The 20,589-nt window shown below is 51.0% G+C and overlaps 3 protein-coding genes across 3 annotated transcripts; 2 read left to right on the top strand and 1 right to left on the bottom strand.

Moving 5' to 3' along the window:
* Nucleotides 1–8,986: 8,986 nt before the first annotated feature.
* Nucleotides 8,987–14,114, top strand: CGCA056_v014079 (Arginine--tRNA ligase; the record flags this gene model as incomplete). The annotated part of the gene is made up of 9 exons (XM_037329321.1): nt 8,987–9,403; nt 9,465–9,529; nt 9,581–9,606; nt 9,939–10,291; nt 10,358–10,729; nt 10,800–10,868; nt 10,919–10,958; nt 12,277–12,464; nt 12,519–14,114. The coding sequence occupies 9 exons, from the start codon at nt 8,987–8,989 to the stop codon at nt 14,112–14,114; spliced, it is 3,126 nt and encodes a 1,041-aa protein (XP_037171517.1).
* A 1,654-nt stretch (nt 14,115–15,768) lies between these two features.
* CGCA056_v014078 (uncharacterized protein) lies at nt 15,769–16,899 on the top strand (the record flags this gene model as incomplete). The annotated part of the gene is made up of 1 exon (XM_037329320.1): nt 15,769–16,899. The coding sequence occupies one exon, from the start codon at nt 15,769–15,771 to the stop codon at nt 16,897–16,899; it is 1,131 nt and encodes a 376-aa protein (XP_037171518.1).
* Nucleotides 16,900–17,432: 533 nt separating this feature from the next.
* CGCA056_v014077 (Satratoxin biosynthesis SC1 cluster protein 4) lies at nt 17,433–18,891 on the bottom strand (the record flags this gene model as incomplete). Its single annotated transcript, XM_037329319.1, has 7 exons — nt 17,433–17,991; nt 18,048–18,151; nt 18,203–18,362; nt 18,412–18,505; nt 18,562–18,598; nt 18,652–18,677; nt 18,735–18,891. 7 exons carry the CDS (start codon nt 18,889–18,891, stop codon nt 17,433–17,435), a joined length of 1,137 nt encoding a protein of 378 aa, XP_037171522.1.
* Nucleotides 18,892–20,589: the final 1,698 nt, after the last annotated feature.

Here is a 20,589-nt window from a genome sequence, read left to right as displayed (position 1 = left end):
GATCACGAACATTGCTTCCACACCTCCAAGTTACCAAACGAAGGACTTTCTGATTGCGACCCCGACACCGCACCGTCTTCAGAACTTGACGAACACTTGAATCGACAGACATGAAGTTATGGCAGCAGTAAGTACAATCCGACAATTTGCCGGCTGGCGTGAACCACCCTTCTTTTCCGGAATTCTTTTCGTCCACCCGCCCCTCCCCAAGCTCGTTTTCGGATGCCGCGAGTTTTGTGTAAGATTTTAAGAGAGGCCGACCCGCTCAGGATCGTCATACAAGCGAATCATTGTGCGGGAAATAGTCGTTTGCAAAACAAAACGTGGCCATAATGCAAGCCATAGCGTCGGGATATGCCCCTGCCGTTGTCAGTCAGATTCGTCGATAAGTGACCTGCAGCTTTGACGCCGACCGATCGGGTGATCCCTGAATTTCCCTGAGGACCGCTGACAACCCGATAAGGCCTGCCCTTGCTAATGAACGACTCTTGTAGGCCTGTCATTTGAGTCTGGGCCCCTGCCTGATAGCGCTGGCGGCAAACTAGCGACCACTCATTCCTCGCAAGAACCAGGGTAACGGGTTACACCAGGTTCCAACGGTTCTTTTTTCGATAGCGACCTCAAGCGTGCCAAGGGTTTGGAACATATCTTTGAAGCACGAACCATCCCTTGGGTCTTTTGCCACGCCACCGCGAGGAGTCTTGTCCCTCTGCAAATGGTTGGTGCCTCCACCCTCGCATTCCACAGCCTGTGAGATGCAAACTCGGCGCTAACGGCGTTTCAGGTTTCTGCCGGGTGTCTCTCCAGTCGTCTTGGTGGGCCTTGCGTCTTCGGCGGTTGCGAGGCTGTGATGGGGCCGTCATGTGGCCGTATGCACAAGCCAGCGACAAGATCTTGCGGTAACTTTCACAAGTCTACTCAGGTCAAACAGTTGGCTACTCAGGGTCCCTAAATAGGTCTATAAAGCAGGTCAAAAAGGTACGAATTGGGACACAATGCGTTGTTCGTGTGGCATATGACAGCTGAGGGCCTGGCCACAATGATGGCTAGATGTTGCGACTTGAAACGCCGCTTTGGAGGCATGCCATACTTTGTGAGGCCTCCTGATTCATGGGACCTCCCTTTGGATGATCGTAGACCTCCTCTTCCTGGCTTCATTCGGAATGAGGGGACTAGAGACTTTGACGAATTAGTAATTACACCTTCTCCCTTATTGAGATACTTTTGTTCTTTAGCACCACTGTATCCTATTTCAGATAACCAATCTCCGTATCGGGCCGTGGGAAATTAAAGGATTCTTTGAGGTTGGCAGTTACCGTCTTGAGCCCTTTGGTAAGTTCGTCTCTCGGCAGATCTCGAAGTACGAGCTAACTCATTGAAGTTAAATCCTGGGAACAAGTTTCATCTAGTCCTGCCACGCAAAACTGCCTTCACAAGCCTTTTACCTGCATGCGGGCCGAGCCGTTCTCTAGTCATGGTACTTCAAGGGCACCCGGCAGAACCCTACAATCGCAAACCACCCTCTCGACGGAGGTATGTTTTCATATGGACTTGTGTAAGTTTCACCTTCCCGGACATACGAATGAAAGCCTGGTTTGTAAATCTGACGCCAAAAGTATAGTGTTTCTGCGGAAACAGCGCCATTCCTGTTGTAGTTGACCCCTGTCCTGGGTGTCAGTATAGTAGATGTAGTCGCTGTCGTGTGGATCGTGTGGTCACACGGCAAGTGCCTATAAGCAGAGGTTCCGATTTATCGACGGATGGCAAAGAAGAAGAGCCGCTTCCACACTGTGAGGCTGTCGGGGCAGCCTTACCATCAAGCCAGAACTTGTGAGACGTGGCATTGATTGCGAATTGATTCGCTGGGTTTACTTCAGGCAAATGGGCATCCGAGCCTAAGTTACAAGGAAGATGCTGGTCGAGAGAAAATACAGGGCGCGTATGAACCGTCTTTTGTTCCTCTGCGCGAATCGTGGAAGTTCAGATGGTGCTAGACAGCCATCGACACTTGCGTGGCACCTATAAAAGACATCATTGTACACCCATCAAGATTATAGCAGAACCTTTGAAGCCCGGCGGTCAATCACTCCGAGACAGTCGCTAAGCACTCGCCAATCGGATCACGATTTGGTCAGCTAGTCTCCAGGCATCGTGCGGAATATGAATTACCAAAAAGGATGGCAGCCAATAAGCTCACATGACCACCCACTTTGTGCCCGGTTGCTTCCTGTGTAACCATAAGCTTTTTCCATTGGAGCGATGCCCAAATTGAGCCCAAGGACGCCATCCGAGATGTTCTGGCTGGAGTTGGTCGAAATCAGAAAAGCGAATTCCACACAATAGCCTGTAAAACATCCCGTGCATACTTTATGCGTTTTGCTAAACTGATCACACATAGGGCAGCCTCTTCCGTGTAAAGACGAGGGTCTGGATGATAAATATTCTGTGTTTACTTTTCTAAACTTACATTAGATTTCTCGCGCTTTACCAAAACTACCTTCTTCATGGATGTTCGATGCTCGTCTGTCTCTTCTTTTGCATAACTTGACTGTTGAGTTGCGCTGGCAGATACGTCAAAGGATGATACAAACGGGACAAGATGAGGGCATCATGCTTGCTACCGCTAGCTCTCTTGAACCTGCAACTAAATCGGAGCCCTCTCGCCTAAGCCAAGGCCCATTCGCTTGGCCACGAAGATTCTTTGAGCGTCATCCCATCAACTACGATTCTGAAAATAACCCCTGGAATCTTTCTAGGGTTGAACTAAACTGTCCGGAAGATGAGATCAGTTTCTTTCTCTGCATTGACAATAACTCCGCGAGATATGAAGGTCGCGTTCGACCAGTGCTTGACATCTGCTTCGATACTTCTTTACAAGATCTACTCGAGAGTGACGATCCTGGTCCTATACGAAAGGTTGCTTGGCTTATCGATGGGAATTGGTCAGAGAATATATGGAGTTGCCGACCATGCGTTGGAGCGCTCTCCGCGCGCCAATTGACAAGTGAACTTCTGAAGAAGGCGAGTTTGACACATAATTTCAAGCTCATCACAGAAGGAGCCCTTGCTGAAACTTTGCTGCAGAGATATCCGGTGCCAAAGGATCTGGACAGTTGCATTCCAGCTGAGCGTCGCCTCATGTGAGTCAATTCCTGTGGAGAGCGTTGATGTTACTGATCTAGCGAAGTTACATCACTGATCTTGACAGATGGGGTATTCTTGCCCTGGCCAAAACCTGTCCCATCTCGCAAGCTCGGTTATTAGGTGACTTCTTCCAGAAGCACTTGTGTGCAAGATCATCCATTGGTGTTTCATTTGATGTGAGGCAAGGTCGTAGAATTATCCGAGGCGTGGTCTGATTGTTGAGCTAAGTGAGACTGTGTAGTCCAGTGGCCCACCCATTTTCACTCTCGAATTCCACCTGCCATTCCGTGTTTGGCGCCGAAGCGAACGACTGATTCACGACGCCCGCACAAGATACTCTAATCAAAAGCCCCTTCGATCTTCTCGAGATCTCACGTTCTTGATTTCCGAAGAAATTCGACCTTCGAGTTCACAAGTGCATGGAGTTTATTCGGGCCATATGGGTTTCATGATCATTGGCCACGATCAGAATCACTGGACTGCATACTTCGCAATCGATACATGGTTTGACGACCAAGAAGACTCTCAAGACAAGGTTATGCGTTATCAGTATGATTTCGAAGAGGGAATGGAGTTCGATCCACTTAGCTGTGGCAAGCGAGACGCAAAGTTCCCAATATGGCATCCGCGGGCTTATTTCCTAGACATCATGCAACAGAGGCTGGAACAAGTGAAGGATGAATGGGACTTGATTCTCCAAAATCTTGACAGCGGAGTTTCCAACCTGGTAGGTCGCTTCGCGTTCTTCTGTTCATACGCAATAGATTAGCCACTACTTGTACTTACCAGAATCTTTTCCAGCTACAGACAAGGAGACGATTACTATCCACATTGCAGAACAGCCCAGATAATACTGCCACTAAAAGTCGAGAAGCCAGCCTCAAGGAGTTTGAGAGATTTGAGAACTCCTTAGAAGAGTTAAAGGAAACCCTGCAAGATCTCAAACAAGACCTACAACATGCACGCAAGATTGGAGATTCATTCTTGGCCACGGATGTCAATTTCTTTCTCAACAACGATGGGTATCCCGGAGATGCGTCAGAATGCTATTTATATCTAGCTGAGATCCGCCGCAAGTTTCATGACATTGGTCAGTTGTGTGTTTTCTTCGACAGTCTGGAGGCAAGATGCGACGACATGGTTGAGACATGCGACACAGCAAGAAGGAGGGTGAGTGGTGATAACGACCCCGGTTTCATATGTAGATTTGCATCTGTTTCTCCCAACACTTCAAACCTATAGCTGATATGAAGCAGTTTTGTTTTCCATTCGATGATTCTATTCAATCTCCCAGCACAATACAGGTATTCATAACTAACAACGCTCGTATGACAATACTTTCTGACGATTTTCTTGCTTATGTCTAGTTACAAGATAGTATCATAGCCCTCACTGATGTACGTGACGGATCTCTGTTATCCATATAGAAAACTTGAATGGTACGGGTTAACTTCTATTAGGAGGTACGGCGACTGCGTTCCATCGGAATACAGCAGTCGATCTTGGGCAAAAGCGAAATCGATGAGGTTCGCCTTCTAGCTTTGAGTACACTGGCCAGTCCATCCAACTTGTTCTTTTTGCAGCTCACCTCGGCTGACATTCGTTGCAGATCACCTTGCCCTTCACGCACACCACTGCGTTATTTAGTGCGGATGGCGTTATTGCCTTCCAGAAGGACTGGAGAAACTTCCTCACCTCTTTACTATGCGCGTACTTATTGATGCTTGGAGTAACTTCGATGTTCAAATGGTGGATCAATCACACGAACAAAAGGCTGAAAGTTGAGGTCACGCAGTCGACCATGCTTTCAAGGAGCCTCGAGAGTAATGCTGACAGAGAATTTCAACCCACGATAGCCCTAGGACGGGTATCAGCCACATCAAATCCTGACGCACAAATGAATTGCAGTGGCAGCCGAACGCCGCCGTCTGCTGGGAATCGATTTCCTTGGGACTTCAGACGTCGCCATTCCACGCGTTCAGGGCCTAGCCACAAGGTACCCGGCCGAACTGACGACATTGAGTTTGAAGCTGCTCTACCTTGGTCTTCGGAAATTGGAGTTTGAACCTGGCAGTCATCTAATTCGTGTATTTTGAAGGTTGGATTTTGGGATGTTAATACTACACTTATTATACGGCTGAGCTGAGGTTGTTGACCTCCTGACTAGGGTGTTTGATCCTAGTGCCAACGTATAAGGAGTGTTTTGAGATGATTCAGCTGAGATTGGAAATACAGGGGCTGAAAACGAGCCGCGCCTCGGGGTTTGTGCTTCGGGGGAACGGATTTTCATGGTATCTTGGTCACATCGCCTTAAATCCCACCTTAAATTCCACTTCTTATGCACGTCATCACTACAATTTAACCAGCATTTAAGTTGAGCATCTCCACCCACCCGTCTCAGAGCCGCGCCGGCAGTGCACCACGTGATATCCCGCCACGCGCCAACGTGCGCTGACATCATTCACTCTCTGGGCCAGACGCATTTGAGGTGTGGTAATCGAAGAACTTCCGGCGAGTCACAGATTCGATCATGGACCTTGATTCAACCTCCGACACAGGTTGACAAACGTTGTCAAGACAACGTGCGCTAAGGCAACTTGAAACCTCAAAGCTGGAAAATCGGATAGTCCTTGTTATTCTACGTCTTTGGCCGATACCGGCATAGATTTGGGCAAACCTGAGCCCAACTTGAGATTAAGGAGGGGCCGCTAAGTTTTGACAGGCACACAAAAAGGTCAGCAACAGATGCATCGACCCGAGGAAAGACGGTGAACCTCGCACGATGTGTTTGCCTTACCCTTCGCTGCCCGACAAGTACGACACAGCCAGAATGAAGGGGCCCAAGAGGACATCGGGCCGTCTGCCAGGATGCCAGCCTTTCTTCATATCTTTCCTGTGATTATTGACTGGACGAAATTCATTCGGCTCGCAAGCCCTACGGCGGGCAACATGCGCGACCTCAAATGGTCATGTGCCGACATTGTCTGGTGCCCCGAGATTCGCCGACACAGAAAAAAAGTACGATGCAGAACTTCAGCCGGGAGCCGAGGAATGAAAGTGGTTGTGGCATTTTAGTCCTGGTTGCAGTCATTTGTGCACAGCCACGAAGCAGCTTTTCGGAACGGGAACCCATAATGGGACAAGCGATGAGACGGGCGGGCGTTCCCGAACGGGGTGTTCTGCTGACAGCATATGGTATGACAGAAGCCCAACGATGTCGATCTCTGTAAGGAAAACCCTTTGGGTTGATCTCGAGTCACAACAAGTTCGGGATCCAAATACCTTCTTCTCGGTCAGCTAATGAACGCAACTCGACATCAATCCTGCAGACATACTGACGACCAAATATGAAAGGTGACGCATGCCAGAGGTTCTTGATCAAGAGTGGATCTCATTGACGGGGTAATGATCATATCGCGACCTCGTGGGAGGGTGTCTGGGTCTGAACGAATCGCATCGCCCAGGAAATAATCACCGCTTCGGAGACACCGAGAACGCACTGCGCTGATGCGTTGTGCACAGCGGTGCCCTCACGCGGTGCGTCGGGATACAAACATCGGTGCACGATCGTAGCCCCGGTGATCGATTTCTCTGTCAGATTGCCTCAATTCTCAGAAGCAGAAATAATAGTGCTTGCAAGCGTCCTGCCTCAAGATTGTTTGGAACAATAGATCCCAATCAGGGGCACGGTCTCAAGGCAACCAGAGAAGGCGACCGCGCTCTGCGTCCCAACGACGCGGTTACCGAGCTGCTCTTCTTATGCACAATTGGGCCGCAAATACCAGAGCCCAAAATACGACCAAGTCCCTTCTTCTAGGGTCACATGTATTACATCGGTCGGCCGCGGTTGGTCGTGTCGAATTCGTTATCGTGAGGGGGAAACCTTTCAGGTAGCGTAATTGGAGCCACGAATCCAACTACCATCTGCCCAGTTGAACGTGACTGCCATTGCGTTCGGTGACGATCGAAACCGTGGAAGTCGTTTTCGAAGCTGGCAAGATTGGCAGGTTGGTAGCGATGAGAAGGAGGGCGGCAGTCATAGATGAAGGGGGATCGATAACCGTGGGGAGGAAACCCCTTGATAGCAGAATGAAGGCCGGACGGAGAGGGCTTTATTTCTGTCTACCCCTGCGATTCATCAACCAATGAAATCCAGGCCCCAAGGAGACCTGCTTGAATACCGAAAGGCCAGCGAAGTGCGAATACCAACACCCGAAGGTTAATTTCCCTTGGAAACGACGCTGCGCTCAGCCACATGACATGAGCTGTACAAAGTAATCCTAGCTTGTAGACGCAAATTTCGGTCTTTATGCAAGTACCCGAAGCATTTCTTTCTCAGGTTCGAAGAGTGATGGAAGGGATAGTCACGCGAAGCAAATTTTGGCGCCTCGGATGCTTATAATTGTTTCGTCACTGACCTTACCTGATTGGGCTTTGTGTCTCGCTCATAATTTGGTGTCCTGCGCCGTTGGGCTCCACAAGTCCAGTCGATCTGCAGGCTGCGGCTAAACAACAATCATTTTCTTTTCCCGCCGAACACCAGCCCCTCCAGCGTATTTCACATCACTGGCTCTGCTCCCTTGAGTTGGACGCCTTCACTCTTTGTGACACCTTGATCCTCAATGAGCGACTTTCATGGAGGTTTTCAACTTGAGAAAATAACGACGTCAGTTATGCAGGGCGCAGAACCCTTGTACCAGCGTACAGTGTACCTTGGAGTACGAATACTGCGTAATCACATATCGTTTTGCGTGCATGGTTATCCGGGTACGGCCTGTCAGGCGATAGCGACGCGTCTCGCGCCGTCAGGGACCGCCCAAGCGCGTCGTCCTTTTCCCAACTGTTTTTCCGTTCCATAGCACGTACAGGAACGCAAGCGTATGCCCAGTAACATATCTCTGTCCAACTCTGTGAGATTGGGGAATACCTTACCCTCCGATTACGGTCCGACGACGACAACCGCTTTCCATTGAAAACAAGTGGGTGTGCTCACTGTTTGGACAAGCCACGATAGGAGGATCCAAGAGTCGAAGAAACAGCCAATCCCACAACGTCCGCACCACACCTCTCGTTCGCCTCGGTTGAAGGAAAATCGTTGCCTTCCCCTGCAGCCTCAGCCAATCAACCAGAGGAAAAGCCTCGTGCCAATGCAGGTGAAAGACGGCCAGCGACGACATATAAGAAGAAGGGTGGCCCATCAGCATGGTAATCAAGCCCGCCGCTGTCACTCAACCCCAATTCTTGGTCTTTCATGGTTGAAGACTGACGCAGTAGCTGTGTACTAGCCTCGACCAAAGTACGGCTTCATTTGGACCTGTGTTCGTCTCTAACCCCCGCAGTGCAAGTGGCACCCTGCTAAAGCTTGACAGTGTTGCTGTGGACAAGGCGGAATGACCGTTGTGGTCGATCCCTGTGTCAACTGCCACTACCCTCGTTGCTCACGTTGCAGAGTCGATCGAGTGAGAGTTCGGCAACATCAACATTCAACAACTGGCCATACTCCTTCACCGCCCTCTTAGAAACTGATCCAAGAAGCTTAAGTCCAGGTACGTTGCTATTTCTCCGTTGAAAGACTTACCGGAGGCCCTCTTCTGTGATAGATCCATGAAGGTAAGAATAGCCTCTTTGCTATTCTTTCCTGTACATGAGCTTGAGAAAGGACTGGTCATCTTCCATACAACCACGAAGCACAACTCTTTATCGGCGCATATCAGATAGTACAGCTGTTGTTCATATCTAAGAAATGTTATATACAGCCAATCCGCTTCCTTCCGCCCGGATGATGAGTGACGGCAGCTCGATTCATTCGGCTCCGGCCATACTGCAATCGAGCTCACACCAAATGCTCACTTCAGGGCCGAAAAGTGGAGCCATTTCGGAAAAGATACGTAGAAGTGCGCTCGCTGGAAACTTCTCGTGGCCTTTGAGATACTTCGAACGTGGAGAACTCTCGGTATCATGGGAAAACCAAGCTTGGATTGATACGCCTCAAGGTCTCGACCAGGACCTGGGACGCTCGGCTGCTACTCTTGTTCTGAATGCCGAACCAAGATGGCCCGCGGACAAATACAGAGTGAAGATTTTGGAGGATTTCCTGCACGATGCCACAGTCCAGAAACTGGAAGATGGACATCCTAGCGTTCCAAATCACAAGGTGGCGTTGCTAATTGACGGCAACAAGCTGAAAGCGGACCCTGAATTGCGCAAATTCCTCGAGGGCCTGTCTGCACGCGATCTACTGGTTGAGTTGAAAAAGAAGGTCGGGAATAATGACAATTACTTGATGCTGAGATTCAGAAGAATTAACTGACTTATAATAGCGATATCGAGAACATCCGGAGTGCGACGATGAGTTGGATTTTGCGGAAGCTGAGCGTCGGTTGATGTGCGTTCTTTTGCGTCCTTTTCATCGCGGTATACTGACAGTTCCGGGCAGTTATATGGTTGACATTGACTCATGGGGTATGCAATCTCTCGTCGGGAGCGCACCCGAGTCCTTTGCTCGCGTGCTGGGAGATTTCCTGCTCGGATACATTTCCTCAAGGGCTTTTCTGGAAGTCCGATTTTCTGCAAGTCGCCGGCTCTCTCCAAAACCACGTGATATTCATACAGCTAATGACGTGAATGTTCTCAGACCACAGGGCCACAGACATTCTTGATGCAATTTTCGTTTCCTTTGAGGGTGTGGCGCTCCACAAATCGGCTTGCCAAAGACCACCGGGCTAAAGGAGCTGACCGCGGAAGCTTGCGATCGTCACGCGATGTGACATTCTTGAGGTCAGTAGCTGATGCAGTTGAGGAAGACGGGGAAGTCGACGGGATCTATGCCGCTCAGATCAGTTGCGTTGTTACGGGGTTCGATCAAGACAGATGGACCGCCTTGGTTTTAACAGAGACCTGGTTTGAAGAGGATAAGCCTGATGACCCCTCTCCTGACAAAATATCTCGCCACGAAAATGATTATCATGACAATCTGGAGGGTGGCTTTGACGCCATATTCGACCCTCTATGCAGAGGTAAAATCGATGTAAACCAGGTGTGGCATCCTCGACCATACTTCTGTCGCATTCTGGAGACGCGGGTTGAACAGGTTCATCGGGAATGGTATCAACTTGTCGCCAAGCTCAGAGAAAGACATGACAGCTGGGTAAGACTGCACACATCCATGTTTTCTTTCAATCGTCTGCCTTGAATGCTAACACGAAATCCTCAGATCGAGCGTCATGAACACTTTCTCCGCCGCATGCGAAGGCTTGCGAAGCAACCTCAACCAATTTCAACGGAAGAGTCTGGCTTTTCAGAGTTCGCTGACTTCGAAGACAACATGCACGAATTCAAGGGTATTTTAAACGACGTTATCTCAGATCTTCGTGAAACTGTGCGCATCGGCGACTGGTTCATGAAGACGGACGTCAACTACTTCCTCAACCGAAGTGAGGGTCTACAAGACGCCCTCGACTGTTTTGACTATCTCAGCCAGGTCCGCACCGCTTTCAATGGCCTTAACCAATTGCTTCAACATTTGGTTGATATGAAGGATAAGTGGAAAGGTATGCTGAAAACTGGATTGTCGATGCAGGAACGGGTAAGTCGTCCATGCCTCGGACCTAGCACAGCCTGAACTGCTCAGACTAACCCATTTTGTGACATCCTAGATCAGAAGTGTGTCGCTTTCTCAACCTAGACGGCAGGTCGAGCCTAGAATTCTAGCGTGGACCACAATCGTGAGTTACTTCCGAAAGAGTTGCGATCTCCTACTAACACATCCACCCAGATGTCTCAGCCACTTGTTCTCACGGCCGCTATCTTCGGCTGTGACGACATCATCACTTTCAAACGGACTTGGCCAAGGTTTCTCATTGTTTTTGGAATCATCACCGTGGTCATGATTGTGCTTGTCGCTGTTGTTTTTCGCCTTGCCACCGGCACATGGCAGCTGCTTCCTCGGGATTCAGCGGAGGGAAACACAACGCCAACGCCATCCCATGGCGGGGACAGCCCGAGGCAGGACGGCATTCAATCATTCCAGCGACGGGAAACACTTGCAACGAAGGCTATGAATTGCTTCCAAAGAAGTGGTATCAATCAATTTCTTGCCTGGGTCTGGCGCATTTCCCGAGATGACATACCAGACCGAAACGAACTTCCAGACTGGAGACCTGTCAATGGGGTTCAAGCGACAGCCAGGGAAGTCGAAACTACGCCAGATCAAAGATCATCTTGAGTCCACGAGTTTTCTTGAAGCAAGCTTTTCGGGCATCACTAAGTACTGTTTGCAGTTGCCTAGATTTCCTCTGCATTTCGCACTGTATTTTGGTTTGTCTAATTTTGTACTTCTTGGTCTTGGTTAAATCCTGAATGGAGTCTGTTTTTGATGTTGGGGATTGCACAATCATGTAAAAGCTAGGTAGTTTGTGCATTAAGAGATCTCGGAGTCGGATCAAAACAAAAAGCACTGGTTGATTATGCATTTATTCAGATGGGACTAGCAGCAACTAATTTTCCGGCGCGTTTACATGTTCCTGAGCACCTTGCAGTACGCAAGAGTCCATGGCGCTATACCGCCACGTGTTGGGCAAAAGATACGTGTGCGGCTTACGTCTAGGCAGTGCTGGTGTCACTTTTGGCACAAGCTTATCTTGGGTGAAGTCACTACATCGGCTACGGCCGAATGAGAAACCGTTGAAGATATGCAACTGGGTACCAGAACGAAAGCAGGGCAGCCTATCACAGGATGCAGTTTGTTTCCCCCCTCCAACAGAGCCAATCCCCAGGACGAAAATAGGCATGGCCCGAACCCAACCAAGCGGCCTGGCACACATCGCTGCAAGTATGTCCAATCTTATCATGCCGCGTCAATTGAAAAGTACACTGCTTCATGCCCGACGACACCCAGTTGATTAGTGCACTCAGCCTCCCTTCAAGAAGGACTTTCAAATTCCCATGTCAATTGTGACAATGTTCTTTCTCTCTTTCATCTCACACACCAAACCAGGCTGTGCAGAAGGGAATGTAGGAAGCAATCACTATCACATACCATGGCGACTCTTTCAATCAATGGTCTTCACTCTTCTCTCGAGAGGCTGAGCCTCGACACTCCTCTTCCCTCTTTTCCCCCTGCTGACGTACTAGTACGTCCTCTCGATATCTTTCGCTCCTACATTGCGAAAATTGTTGCCGAGGTCACGGGATGTGATCCAGCCCTTGCGTATGAGGCGATCCAGACTACTGCGGCGATTTCCATGGGCGACTTGGCAGTCATTCTGCCTCGACTTAAGATCAAAGCGAATGCAGAGGTTGCGGCAGAGCTTCTGGCAAAGGTAAGCAGCATTTTTCGCCTTGTTGAATTGAATCTGGCTGACTAGATTGTGCAGTTCCCCAAGTCTCCCCTCTACACCTTCCCGTTTGTTGACGGCATCCACATCCGAATCTTCTCTTCCCCTTTCACGCTCCCCAGACTCCTCCTCCCCTTCATCGCGGACCGAAAGGAGCTATACGGCGGCGATGAGTCATTCGGCCTTCGACCCGCTCCTGACTCTGGAAAGCTGAAGGCCATCGTCGAGTTCTCTTCTCCCAATATCGCCAGCGAGTTTGAGGGTAGGCATCTGCGCAGTACCATCAACGGCGCTGCCATCGCCAACCTGTATGAGCGCATGGGATGGGATGTCGTCCGCATGAACTACCTGGGCGACTGGGGCAAGCAAGTCGCCCTTCTTGCCGTCGGCTGGGAGAAGTTCGGCTCTGATGAGGAGTTTGAGAAGGATGCCATCCGCCACCTTCTCGACGTCTACAACAAGATCGTGGAGGCCTTCAAGCCTGAGCTCGAGGCCAGTCACAAGGCCAAGGCCGACAACAAGAGCACTGCCGAAATCGAGTCGCAAGGTATCTACGCTGAGCGCGATGCCTTCTTCAAGCGGTTGGAGGATGGCGACGCCGACGCGATGGCTTTGTGGAAGAAGTTCCGTGACGTCTATGTCGAGGACTATACCAAAGCCTACGCGCGTCTCGGTATCAAGTTCGATGAGTACAATGGCGAGTCACAGGTAACGTCCGAGTCCATCGCCGAGGTCGAGGCTGTTCTCAAGGACAAGGGTGTCCTCGAGGAGAGCGAGGGTTCCTGGGTCATCGACTTCAAGAAGCACGGCTCCAAGGGACTGAGCACCGCAGTGTTGCGCAACCGTACCGGCACCACTATGTATCTCCTCCGCGACATCGCCAACGTCATCGACCTCGACAAGAAGCACTCCTTTGACAAACTGATCTACGTCGTAACGTCCGACCAAGATGCCCACTTCGCTCGCGTTGCAAAGGCCATCGAGCTCATGGGTCATGTTGACCTTGCCAAGAAGCTCCAGCACGTCGGCTTCGGCAAGGTACAGGGTCTCTCGGCGCAGCTCGGCAACGCGCATCTCTTTGGCGACATGATTGATCAATGTGCTGCTGCAGTGAAGACAGCCATGGCGCAGCAAGAAGGTGGTGCTCCAGCTGCCGCCGCTGAGCCTTTCGGTATCACCTCTTTGATTGCTCAAGACATGCACACCAAACGCGGCAACGGCTACGCGTTTGATAGCAAGAAGATGACTGAGTTTGATGGAGACACGGGCGCTGCACTTCAGTTTGCATATACCAGACTCAAGTTGGCTTTGGGGCAGCTTGAAGCCGATCCCACGGCTCTGGCCGACGTTGACTACACACATCTTCAGGAGGAAGAGTACACAAATCTTCTCCGACTCATGGCGCAATATCCCGACGTCATCAACGCTGCGTACAAATCGGTCGAACCTTCTGCCGTCCTCTCATTCTTGTACCGTTTGGTCGAGCAGCTGATTGAGTGTCTTGATGTCGACGAAGATGCAGAAGCGCCTGAGGGTCCGGAAGTGGACCTTGCGAGAGCCGTGTTGTATGAGAATGCGAAGCAGGTGTTGGAAAACGGAATGAAGGTTCTGGGTATCCAACCATTGGCCACTTGAGCTGTACTGTATCATTGTGCATTTATGCTGATCATCTGGAATGTTTGGCTTCGATGTTTGGCTTGTTTTGGTTTTATATCTTGAGGACAACAGCGCCTTGGAACAGTGGGCGGCTTTTACTCTTTGTTCATTGGCAAAGACTGATTAGATGATGATCTGACGACTACATGAGTACACCTCAGCGCATTGGTTTTAGGGTTGTAGTTTACCGCGGAGCATAACAATTTGAAGATACTTGTAATCAATCAAAACATTTGCTTGACACAACCCGATTTCTTTTCGTTGACTGGCTGGATGACTCTCTAATCACATAAGCTACATGTCTCCCCACGATTCCATTGTCGCTGACTATTTACACCTAGACAAATATCTTGTCTGGCACAGCTTGTAGCAAATCTTGGTGGAGTTCTGACTTTTCGCAACACTCACTCTTGCGAATTCTTCTTGTGCTGGCCGTCTCTTCTACATAGGTAGTGGTAGGTGCCTTCAGCCATGGTCTCGTGCACTTGAAAGGTCGAATACTCAAGGAATACATCAGACCCCCGCTACAACTGAATCACAGCAAGAGCAGTCCACCGGTGTGACTTCCTCCATTAAAGTCTCACTCAGCTGGGCTACAAAAGGGCCTCTTCTCTCCCTCTTCTCCAACGCAAACAAACTTTCACACCTCGTCATCTACAGATCCATCCTTCGGCGTCATCATTTCTACCGTCGTCCGTCGCCGTCGTCAGTTGCCCTCGTCAGTTGGCGTCGTCCGTCGCCATCGTCCGTCGCCAGCGTCCGTCGCCGGTGTCCCTTCCTCGGCTGCGCAATCTCCCCAAGCACTTCAGATGTGATTCACCTTGACACTTTGCTCACCACCTTTTCCTTTACTTGTCCCTTTCACCTTTGTCTTCCCAGCTTGGTCAGCACGTTCTTAGTATTCCACAAGCAACAGCGCGTCTGCCTACCACTCTTCATCTTCACGCGGGGGGTTTCAACACATTCAACCTTAACCTCAACCTCAACACCAACAGCAACTTGCAACTATCACCAGCTTTTTTCGCTGAAAAGACCCCTTTTCGTGTCGCAGCAACGCAACTAGGTGGGTAACTCCTTTTTATTGCTCTCCTTCCTTTTACATCGGCTGATTCTGAACTATAAGAGCACACCACGGGACGCCAACAGCCCTCCACAAACCTCCCCCTTAACACATCACAACAACACGACAACGACACAACAACGTACATCAACTTCTCTCTTCACCTCGCAATACCGTAACTAAGTGGATAGCTTCTTCCATTTCCATCTTTTCCTTGAACACCAGCTGATTCTGAACTATAAAAGGACACCACCAGACGCTGACAGACCTCCACAAACCTCTCCCTCAACACATCACAACTACACAACAACCATACAACCATACGACAACTTCTTTCTTCGCCTCACAACAGTAACTGGGTGGGTAGCTCCTTCCTTCTCGTCTCTTTCCTTGAGCATCAGCTGATTCTGAACTATAAAAGGGCACCACCGGACGCCGACAGCCCTCCATAAACCTCTCCCACAACACATCACAGCCACACAACAACAACACCACAAGTCACTGGGCCTCACCCCCCTTCAACCATACATACATAAACACCACACAACAACGACAACCCCACTACATACCGTCATGTCTGGCCGACGCGATAGAGGAACGGCGGTCATCACGCCGGTGGAGCGTGCCCGCCGCGCCGAGCGCGCCAAGGAGAAGATTCGTGAAGAGGTGACATTCACCCCCGCCCTTCTCGGCCGCGTCCAGTCACGCGTCGACGCGAACGCCTTCCGTCGCTGCATCTCGGACAACACCATCTACCAGTCCATCTGCAACTCGCTCAAGGACCAGAACCTCCCTGAGCGGGAGCGCCGCCCCGACCTTGTCGACTTCCTGGCTCTTGAGGCCATTCTTCCTGTTCAGTACAACGGACAGTACAACAAGGTGCTTAAGGATCTCTTCGTCCGTTGCCACACGATCTCCTGGGTCAAGGAGGCCATCCTCAAGGCCAACCACGACTGGTTCCAGGACCAGCTGAAGGAGTCGAAGGACTTCATCCGCACCATGATCAACAAGGTCGATTCCCAGCTCCTGGAGATCATCCTCGAGGACATTGAGACCAGCTTCTGGCGCGAGAACATCAAGGACCACGTCCTCTACAAGAAGGTCTACCACAAGCTTCTGTCCGACACCGCCCTCACCCAGCGCGACGTCCTCACTGTTGTCGCCATCAACGGAGGCAGATACCCCACCGAGATCTTCCGTCACCTCGTCATCAAGCAGAACTCCGACATGCTCAACTTCGGCAACAACATGCACGCCCGTCACGATCTCTACGAGGATGAGGAATACCGTGGCTCGGCCCCCGCCTACATTCCTCAGGCCAACAACACCTTGCAGAGCCTGGCCCCTAGCACCACCGCCGTCCCTACTACCGCCGTCCCTACCAGCTCTGCTGCCAGTGCCACCGATAGCATCTCTGACCTTGAGGTCATTGCCGAAGCCATGGGAGACAAGAACAAGAGTCGCGAGATGCGCAAGAAGATCCAGGAGATGAAGGAGCTCATGGGCGGTGGCAGCCTTCGAACCGTCCGTGGAGGCCGCGTCCAGAAGCCCCAGAAAGGCACTCAAGGACGACAGGTCATGCAGTCGATCGAGGAGGAGGACGACGAGGAGGACGGCGACGATCCTGTGGTCACCAAGAAGGAGCAAGTCAGCCCCGGCACCAAGACGCCTGCCCGTGCTAAGGGTGGTCGCAAGACTGGCTAAAGGCATCTGTATTTCTCGAGCGAATAATTGCAACAAAGCACACGGGCATCCATATGGAAGGAAGGAGAGACTGTATGATATAGAAAGGAGCTTGAATCGTCTCTTCCAGCGGTAGTTAGCAATCGGAGCCCATCATTTCTGCTCTCTGGCGTCCCAAGCGGCCTCGTCCGGCCTCGCTGTCACAAGTGTTTCTTCGTGGCTCTGTGGTCTTTGTCCTTGTTCCAGATGTTTCGTTGTCTCTTCTGTTCAGCACTGCCCTTGATCCTTGATCTGTCTATTGTCCTTGTCCTGGGGATGCCTGAGTACTACGTATCTGTTCACTGTTCGACATCTTTAAACTCGTAAAACTCTGGAATCTCTGCAAAATGCTTTCACATAGGCAACAGGCAGTGTCTACGAGACCGCGAAACTATTTTTGAAACAAGCGGTACACTGCGGCCTGCGCTGCTCGTGTCCGTAAGGAGTAGATTCATTCATTAAAGTAGGTAGTCATGTCATGTTGCGATCAAGTTCCAACTATCATCCTCTCTCCCTCAAACCTGCTCAGGTTCCCTCGGATTGCTCGTCACCACGAACTCGGTCTTCTTGACGATTACCGGCGCATCAAGGTGATAATCCGTGCTCCCATCATCAGAGCTCTTCCCCCTTCTTGAGCCGCCCTCGATGCCGACCTCCGTCTCGTTGCGGTCGATCCCGCTGCTCAGGGGCTGCATGCCGCTCATCCCCGGCCTCCAGCTCTGCAGCGCGTATCTGCTTCCCACGTTGCCGTTACCGGTCGCGGCGCTGCGTCCGTAGCCGCTTGCGCCGCCGTATTTGTTACTCCTGCTTCCTGATCTGCTCTTCTCGTTGAAGTACTTGACTAGCGGCGCGAGAGTAGGCACGCAGGTGACGATGATTCCGAGGTTGTTCTCGACGGTGGACCACATGATAAGGGGGGCAGAGTCGAGGTAGTTGGCGAGAGAGTGGACAGTTTGGATGCGGATGATTTGGATGACGGTGATGAAGGCGCCGAGGCCGAAGAGGCCAAGCAGCACGAATTTCTTGCGCTTTTGGATCTTCGAGGTTGCGAGAACGGGGAATGGTAGAAACATGCTGTTGGATATCTGTCAGCTGCTGGAAAAAGCGAAGTCAAAATTAGCAGAACTTACACAACGATATCGAATACAATTGTCAAGGCAGCCATGCTGGTGTAGAAAGGAACACCTGGAATACAAGAGCCGTTGGTGATTGTAGGATCCCACTGTTTGGCGATCTAGATCTGTTAGCGTTGGAATTCAATGTTGACTTCGAAAGTGCGTCATACCGGCGTGCAAAGGTTGATCTGCACAACCAAGAAAGCAATGTGGTAGGCAATGCAGAGACCAATGGTCGCAAATGTGCTCCATCTATAGATTCCCTTTGGGATGAAGCGCAGATATGACAGAAGCAAGCTGAGCTTAAAGCCAAGAATGCTCGAGATGTAGCTGTCTGCTGTTAGGAGAGACTGCCTCAGAGTGACGAAGAAAAACTTACAATGGAGCACCAGCGTATTGCAGAAGACCGAACTCGTAGAGATTCTCTTCCGGCATGTCGGTCAACTTCTTCAGGCCAAGGCCCCATTTTGTTTCTACGTCGAACTGTCAGAATACAGTTGGATCTCTCTTTCTGGAAGAATTAACTTACGCATGATGCTCACGACGGCAAAGCCAGCGGCGCAAAACTAAAACGACATTGTTAATCGAAGCCCCTTCTTGCTTCGCAGACTTATCTTACCCAGGTAAAAACGATGACCCAGTCATCTGCATTAATCATCGTCAGCACACTTTCCTCTCAGCACTCGAGTTGTTCGCACTTACCAGACCCAGTTGCCTTCAGCATCACCATGCGGACGTACAGCCGCAAGGCCATAATGACCAACGACAAGGCCGTGAACACAATCGCAATAGTCGCAATCTTGGGTCCATCGGTATCCGTCCCCGGCGGGGTGTTGTATGCCCATGGCGGTGAACTCATGACTGTGATCGACTCTCAAAATACCCTCCTTTGGGATCCTTGAGGGCAACTCGTTGTTGCGGTGAGCTTATAGCCAGCGGGTAAGGCTGAATATCTGGCGTGCTGACTATCTCAAGAGGAGGTTGAGGGGACGGGAAGTGGGAAGCAACCACTGCTAGCCGATCGAACCGACGCGTAGCCCCGGGTAGGGAAGAAGGAGTCCAGGCGCAGAAAGTGGACGTGGACGGGAGTGGCGGAGCCCGGGTTGGCTTTAGACCGCTTTATCTGGGCAGGCCTTCGTTCATAACTTCATTAGACGAGGATTTGCGTTCGTTCTTGCCAGTTCTTCATTAGACGCGCCAAGAAGGAGAAGCGGAGGGTGTGGGAGATAAGAAGACTGATATTCTTTCAAAGTTCAGCATGGCCTACCTTCCCCCCGAGCAACTCTCTTTCCTCGTCGGTTCCGACGTCTTGGATTGGGCTCCAGTCCCGACCGTTTGGACGAGAAAGGGCGTCCCCTGTCGGAGGACAGGCAAGATATCACACTTGCAGTAACGGCCAAGCCGGCTGCAGGTGCGAACTCTGTGTGGTATCTAGCCCGAATGTGTGAGATGTGGGCTGCGCCATCTTATTCGGCTTCATCCCTCGGATCATCAACAAGGTAGGACGTCCGTCCATCCCTCCACTCGCGCTCGTACTATGCCATTCGGTTCGCCGTTTGTAAGCATCTTGGGCAAGAACCACGAGGACGGGTCACGGAATACGGGGTACGAGGGCAAAAGGGCCATGAGAGCAGACCCTTTGCTCTTCGACCCCCGCCGGAGACCGTGCCGACGTTGCATTTCAGGAGCACGTCCTGGAGACGAGCCGGCTCCGGCTTGCATCTTGCAAAACGCATCGAGTTGCGACCAGTCACTTGAAGCTTCGCCTGGACGAGAAATTCTAGGGTTCTAGAAGCACAGCAGGCCGCGGCACGCCGGAACCATGCACCGCTGCAGGTCCCCTGAGATGCACTATGCAGTACATTACATTGTACGCGGCACTAATTAGCGCAGGTCCAGGGATGGTGGTGATGGGAAACTTGATTTCTCCCACTCGGGAGCTTTGTGGGAACGCCATTTCTGACAGAGAAAGCTGTGACTGGCTGCTGGCGGATGTTGGCAAAGCCACCTACGGATGGCGTTGGCATCTGAGTCCCAACCACGGAGTCCTTCCGAACAGACGAAGTTGCAGTTGCCACATGACCAAGATGAAGGGACAAAGAGCCTCAGTCTAAGCCAGACTCGGGCGACAGATCCTTCCCAGTCTCCTGGACTCTTTTACGACACGGGAGTGATATATCACATTGGGGGCTAGAATGGCGTGTTGAAGAAGTGCGCACAGGTTCAGAGGTGACAGCCGGGAATTTTGACAACTTGGCGGGCTAACTTCACTCAGGTCTAGCCTCCAAGTCTTCAGCGTGTAGCTTGCATAGTGGATCGAAGCGCACCCGAGGTAGCCCGAGTTGGTCTGTGTCGCGATGACAACTCAATTGTGACATACGAGGATATCCCTGTCCGAGACACGCCGGTTCGGGCAATTGTCCATGTGTGGTAAAGTTCGTCTGCTCCGGTATCGACCAGCCATCCCTATAAAAGCAGGTTGTCTCAGTAAAAAGGCTCTTCCTTGAGGGAAATTTTGGTCGCAACGTTTCAACGGCGCGTTAGTTGGCGTTGGATA

This window comes from Colletotrichum aenigma (genome assembly GCF_013390185.1).
Source record: "Colletotrichum aenigma strain Cg56 chromosome Unknown KSG_Cg56_contig10, whole genome shotgun sequence".
NCBI lineage: Eukaryota > Fungi > Ascomycota > Sordariomycetes > Glomerellales > Glomerellaceae > Colletotrichum > Colletotrichum aenigma.
The sequence above is the reverse complement of the archived record's forward strand: the minus strand, read 5'-3'. Positions and strand labels throughout refer to the sequence as shown.